Consider the following 7343-nt stretch of genomic DNA (forward strand, 5'->3'; position numbering starts at 1 on the left):
GGAATTTCCGCAAACAGCCTGACGTCACACTATCGCAGCATCGTGGTTCCGGAAGTGAAAATCCCATTCATATTCTTCATAGAGGTTTTGATATTAGCCATAAGTCGTAACCACAATTTAAAGTAACGTTTTAAGAAAAATATGCCTCATTCGCGATGTCATTTAAAGTCACTATACTACCCACGATCCTAAAGTGTAACACGAAGTCTTTGATTGGTAGAGCTCGCTGTTACCATGGGAACGTTTACTGCACTCGCGAAAGCCAAGTCGATAACTGCTGCCACCGAACCATGCACCGAACACGATCGTTTACCTCAGAGCAACCAGGTAGTCCCTTTCTGACAGGATTCCATTTTTTTTTGAGAGAGGAGAACAAGGTGAAAATAACTACAGTCAGGCCATGTATTCAATTGATTCAATTGATAACTCCTAGGCTCATTCCAATGGTATAACTCGCAAACGAAACCATTTGAATAAATGGTTTTAAAAATAAAAAATGTAGGCTATTATAATTAAAATAATATTTGGGATTCATCATTATGATAATCAGAATCACACACTGAATGCTTATATCATTATCCAAATATACAATGATCTTAAATTCCTGCACGCAATTTCGAAAGCAACACGTTGCTTATTAGTGTGGGGCTGTTCATGGTTCTATAGTGGTTGAGATCATTGTACAAGGGCTAGGCTTGGTACACTGCAGCTGCTGTGCTCAGGTTAACTACTCTGGACCACAGGGCAGAAGGTAAAAAGCCCTCTGCAAAGGCAAGAACAAAAAATTATATCCAGACTCAAGGTTATTTCCTGTGGTTATGTGTGTGTGTGTGTTGTGTATCTAACAGTTAGGTATCTTATAGCCTGTTTTCTATTTTCTTGGCAAGTATAGGATATTTTGCAGCGGTAGGGACTTAATAAATGCATAGAAGAAAGAATATAAACTGAACAACAACATAAATGGCAGCCATATGTACCACACAAACACACACACACACACACACACACACACACACACACACACACACACACACACACACACACACACACACACACACACACACACACACACACACACACACACACACACACACACACACACACATGCACACATAAAGCCAATTATCTCATGGATGGTATTTATATTTACTGACTGTGAAACCTTGTTAACTTTGATTGGCTGCATTCCACTTATTTCTATAATGCATGTTTGTACTGTAAGGTGAGAAAACAAGGCTTTTAACAGAACCAGCGGTGCGAGGGGCACCTCTATTCCCACAAGTCACTCTGTGTTCTCACCAACGTGTTCCACAAAGGTTCCTGAACTCGTGATACTGTGGACGCCGCTATATAGCCTACTGCTGTCGTCACTACTGCTAAAAGCGATAATACTAACCCTAACCCTCAGTGCTGGGAGATAGCTGAGGAACATCTATAGGTTTACTTGAGCTGAACTGAAAGCAACCTTAGAAAAACCTGTACAGTAAAACAGACTAAAACCCACCACGTTTGTGTGCAGAGAAGGTATTATATGTCAATACGCATTATATGGTTTGGGCCCACGCATAAATTTGTGGCGGGATCTGAAGACATATCTGAAATATTTGCCCATATGTCTCTAAATACAAACAGTTCAAATTGTCTTATCTCATGCAGAACAAATCAAATATCCTTTGATTTGTTCATTGAATGGCTGTATAAGCGAATCTTCATCATGAAGAGTCTTACTAACTGAATTAAATTTACTCCTTTGTTTGTCTTTTTTTGAAAATAAAATTAACATTTTTATTATGTGGATTCGAAGTTTAGTTTCATCAAATCATAAGTAGACATGGACCTTGTCAGATATGAAACCAAATCTTTTGTTAATACAGATAATTTCATACAGCAAAGTATGTTTTAAGACTTAATATACTCAAATAGATTAAACAACTTAATCCAATCGTGTTTTTTTTCTTTCAGTGATGCATCTCAAGTGCTGCTTCAAAAGTGATGTTTCAGTGGCAGTTTACAATAGATGCCCAACCCATTAGGCTGGAGTTCATCCTGATCAAGTGACCTCATATTCCGTTTCGCTACACAGATCAGTCTGGACCTCTGTCTGTCCACATCGATATCACTGGGCGGAAGGAATTACTTTGACAGACAAACTTATTTAGCCAATCAGCCTAACACATGTGACGCCGTAATATGGTGTGCTGTTCAGAACTGCGAAAAATTATCAATTCATCTTTTCCGCAGAGAATCTCCGCTATTGCATACCCTTGTTCTTGTTTAATCGTTTTTATTGAGTATATTTCTGCATTAACTGTCCATGTGGCTATGTTTAATCTACTAATGATCACGTACCGACAGACAGGCTACAACTATATCAGTTGAATAGGTGAACAAGTCTACTAGTCCAAACAGAATTGCGTACGTTGCATTGTAAGCCTACTGTGATGTGCATGCTAATAAGGTTATTTCTGAGAAAGTTCCGCTGACTGAGTTTTCCCGTTATGTTCAGTGAGGCACCACTGCCCTAACGCAGAACGTCTAACGAGCTCCCCGGGTCCCTCCCACACTCGCTGAGAGTGAGAAAGGCAGGGTTGTCGGCTTTGCAGACACAACCCCTCATCTCGCGTAAGAGGAGGTTCATTATTTAAAGTTTTAAGCAACTTAAATAGTGTTGCCTAGAAGCTGGGAAAGCCGACAAGGTTATTTCACAAAACCAAACCTAACATTTTCTATATTTTCGGACCTTGGCTAGCTCGGACGTGTGTGCCTTTACAAACTAAACCACGAATCGAATATGCCCCAGACTGTGACACTTGAGGGACCCTCACCTTGGGGATTTCGCCTTGTGGGAGGACGGGATTTCAGCACACCGTTAACTATTTCTAGGGTAAGTACACAAACGAAAGTGATATTTTCCGGTGTTTTCTGCGTTACATAGCCACAGCGAGCCATGCTTAAAAGTCACGCTGCCGAATGGGTGAAGCGGTTAGAATGTTATAGCCTACTTACAAACTTACCATTACCCAAAGTTGGCCCACAAGAAAATAAACTAGCTGTAGTCCTACTCGGTTTTGTCGGTCTACGTAATATTAAATTAAAGCCTCTGCTAGTGCCCAAAATGCTCATGATCTGAAGTTTATTGTCTCATTAACCGTGAATAAACGTTCTGACTATTTGAGTTGAAATAAACTTAAATAAACAAACTCATCAATATTAATGTTTGGTCAAAAATCTGTCGACTGTGACCAGGAATGTGTGGGAGTGTGATGCATGCTTGATTGACACACACCTAACTACGCCTCGTAGGCTGAGACCTCGAGGGTCATGAGGTGTACCGCTACGCAATTGCTGTTCTGAGTCTGATGTCCTTTTGGAATGGTAAAGGTTCTCGATTGCTGGTGATGAATATTAATTTCGAATAATCTTGTGACTATCTGATAGGCTATGATGCGATCCCGCTATGCAGGGGTCTTTTGGTCGACGTAATACCATAAAGCAGGCGTGACCGATCATAAACAATAGGCTATCAATACAAGATGGAATGATTCGAGCAGCCACTTTCGCTTGTTTTTAGTTAGTGAACCAAAGCTTATGAAGTTATCATAGTTAAATAATTTTGGCCAATCTGTCGTTTTCTTTTTAGCAAACCTAAGGAAAATTGATAATCCAAAAATGTCGTCACCTTACACTGCAGTTAGATATTATCATTCATGCCGTCTCATTGTTCCATACTCGGTTGTGCCGCTGTGTTCCCAGGGTCTTAAGTTCCAGAGGTCCTATGTTCCCGGGATCCTATGTTCAATATTCTGATAGCACACATTATTTGAACTTCTATTGTGTTCGGGAAAGTTGGACCCGTTTCAAGTTTAAATAATTCATAAATGGTAGGCCTATCCTGTTTTACTTGAAAACCTGCGGTCCTATTCGTTTTTAGGTGAAGAATTTTAATATCACTGCATTCATTGTTTGGACATTTCGACATTGAGTTGTCAGTCACGGCAAATGATGTGACTATAAACTGTCTCTGCGGTCGAGTAGAAAAAATAATAATGCGTGTCCTTTCCTAACCTCTTCTCCTCGACCTCAATGGAAAGTCACATTTAGGTCAAGGAAAGATGTAAAGGAGAATTCATAAGGACTTGGGGGTTCATAAGGAATACGACCACCGTGGTGCTTAGAGATCTGACTGCACTAAGCCTACATTAGGCTACAACATAATGCAGAGACGTAGGTTATGGACATGGGTCTCCTGTGGTGAAACTGCAATGTTCAACAACAAAAATAGATAGATACTTACTTAGATACTTACCGTGTTGCTTCATGCAGGCTGTATAAACTAGGGCAACCCGGTGAAAAATACAACTTCCTTACCAGGGTTGATATTGAAATTACATTTTTAAATAAATAATATAATAAAAAATTATACTCCCATTCCAAATACTGAAACTAGATGGTTGTCACCCATGAGAATCGTTGCTCCCGCTCCTGTTCAGTCATATTTATCTACATGAATCCGAATCAGTATTTTTGTTTGAAAATTTCACTGTTAGGAACTTTCCTAAGCAAAAACTACTTTTGGACAACAGCTTATGTCATATTTAGCAAATACAAATCTGGGGTGCATCTCTTTCAGGGACCCATTATGAAGATTGGAAAGAGCAGGTGAAAATAGGATCCTTTGTCCTGTTCCCATCATTTGCCATACATCTGGTGAACATAGTTCCCTGGGGCCATAGTCAAGCAACCTGTCCCTATTTGGACTAAGAAAAAACGGGATAACAGCAGGATAAAAGAGCACTTTGCACTGCCAGATGAAGCGCATTGAGGTTGCGAACCCTTTTTGGTCATGTACAGTCAACTATCACTGTTAAGACAGGTGCAGCCCACATTATTATATTTGATTTTACGCGGTTCACAAAATACAAATTCATTTGGACATTGAAAAATCTCAGTTTTCAAAAAAATAAATCATAATAATAAGGATGCAGAAATATCCGAAATATCAGTCAAAGTTGAGGGTGGTGGTTTCAGAGCCAGCAGGAGAGCAGCTGGTGGTAGCCAATACTTCATCCCGCCAGGGTAAACACTGCCGTTCTCTGGAGGGGCGTGTTGACATTTGTTTTCGTTCAGAGCTTCTTGGTGCCGGTGAGGGATTCCAGGTGTTGTTCTCAGCTGTAGCCTGTTCCCCGGCCCTAGCTCGACCCTTAACTACAGGGCCCTGGCATCAGCAGAAAACCAAGGGTGTCATTTGTCCAGGAGGATTAACGCTCGTACCCGCTGATTTTAGACCACGTTCCCAAAAAGACAAACGCAGCAATGGGCCCTGGCATTCTTTGGAAAAGTGTGTGTGTGTGTGTGTGTGTGTGTGTGTGTGTGTGTGTGTGTGTGTGTGTGTGTGTGTGTGTGTGTGTGTGTGTGTGTGTGTGTGTGTGTGTGTGTGTGCGTGCGTGCGTGCGTGTGTATGTGTGTGTGTGTGTGTGTGTGTGTGTGTGTGTGTGTGTGTGTGTGTGTGTGTGTGTGTGTGTGTGTGTGATGGATAATTAAAACAATGCCTTCAGTTTAGTGTAGTTTAGAGATATGTTAGCTATTCAATGATCTCTGATATTGTATGTAAGTTTTCTTTGCTTACCGCCATAGCACTACTGAGATTTTTGTGAACAGACCACAGATATCTTGTGTTCCTCAACAACAAGCTGTGGTTCCAATAGCATTCCTGGTTTGTTGCCGATTTAAAAATGATGGTTTGAACAATGAGCAAAGAAATCCCATATTGTGAATAGCTGAGGCAGTGTTGCAAGTACACAGGTACTACAGGTACTTTGGTTTGCACATGTAAGCTTGGCAAAAGCAAAAAGCGAGTTTCGTTTGTACTTTTGTCATATAATGAAAGCTACCCTTGTGTACTATCTGAAGGGATTTACAGATAGGATCAATAAAGGGCAGGTATACAAAGGCTATTTGTTAGTTAGATTGTATTATGAGAAGATCGTGCTCAGAAGATCAGAGCAACTCCATCATCTATTCTTTGCATCGGATGTTTCATTTTCTATGCGTCTTCTCTTTATTTCTGAACATTCAAAGGAAATGTAACCTTCAGTCCTAACCAAATGCTCTTTGAAGACACTGAGCAAAAGATCAGTTAATTATGCCTGATCTGGCTCATCCCCATGGAGACCAGTGGCATGAAGTGTAGTCCATCAACACTGCTGAAAATTCCCCCTAAGTCCCCTTCTTGTCACACTCTCACTGCATTCCACATCCACACAATGAACCAGCTCTCCAGAAAGCAAATAAAGAGCCACAGTGAACAAGAAGGGAAGTCTGTGCGTGTGTGTTTCAGAAAGACATTATTCAGAGATAGTCTTTCTGTATCCAAAGTGTCTCCTAGGAGGAGGGAGTAAACCCCAATGCTATTCCCCATTGTTCTCAATCACCTTGACTGCTCAGTTAATATCATGTAACCCTGCCTGGTGAGAGCCAGTTAAGACCACATGGCTAATTCCCTCTTCAGAGTGTGTGTCGACCCTGAACCCTCTTCAGTGTGCTGTAGATTACACCTGGCTGTACAGCAGCAGGTCCTAGAGGAATACATCTGTCCATGAGATAGGAGGAAACGGCAGAACAGAAAGCAGCATTAGATAGGAGGTCAGAGTGTATTATTTGTTTATTTTAGTAGTCATTTCATTCAAGTTCTTTGCTTGGCACCCTAGCCACCATGGCGTTGATTTGGCAGTGGTTTTAATATTGGAGTACCCTTGGATTTGACAAAAAATGCAATCTTGGACTCCTACTAATCCTAGACTGCATGCTTAAATTACTGTTTGGGAGTGTGTGTGGATGGTGGCTGGTTAGAGCAGCCTCAACTGGCCACACATATGTTGCACATTGAGAGAATTGATCAGTGTGCACAGGTTAAATCAGCCATCACCACACACAATCAGGGTGGTGCGTCTTGTGCACAATCATTTTTTAGGGCGTACATCAGACGATAAGGGTCTGTGGCCGATCAATCGGTGTATCTCGTTTATATAAGTCTATATACGTTTATAAACATAGACAGCGCTAGCCTAACAGACTAACATTTTATGCTTGTGGCACTGGTGCCACTAACCGTTTCATTTTGTTTTGTTCTATCAAATTCTATCGGCCCTCTTTTTTGGCTGCTTTTTGAGAAGGGACTACCTGCACACCTCCATCGTCAGCTCCTCCTCCACGGTCAGACCCCCACTTGGAGAAGAAAGTGACGTCTGAAATTGTGAACACTAGAAGGGACGAATTATCAAGATGCGGTAGCTTGCCTCATAGTTTGATACCTTGCCTCATAGTTATTAATAATGGGTAGACCC

At 41.2% G+C, this 7343-nt stretch overlaps 1 protein-coding gene across 1 annotated transcript in view; it reads left to right on the forward strand.

The window, feature by feature from the left end:
• The first annotated feature begins 2550 nt into the window (after positions 1-2550).
• Positions 2551-7343, forward strand: part of pdlim4 (PDZ and LIM domain 4) — a 33795-nt gene continuing 29002 nt past the window's right edge. Inside the window, exon 1 of the mRNA XM_056594078.1 lies at positions 2551-2884. Coding sequence (XP_056450053.1) covers positions 2792-2884 — 93 coding nt within the window. The 5' untranslated portion in view covers positions 2551-2791. The remainder of the gene's footprint in view (positions 2885-7343) is intronic.

This window comes from Gadus chalcogrammus, chromosome 7 (genome assembly GCF_026213295.1).
Source record: "Gadus chalcogrammus isolate NIFS_2021 chromosome 7, NIFS_Gcha_1.0, whole genome shotgun sequence".
Classification (NCBI taxonomy): domain Eukaryota; kingdom Metazoa; phylum Chordata; class Actinopteri; order Gadiformes; family Gadidae; genus Gadus; species Gadus chalcogrammus.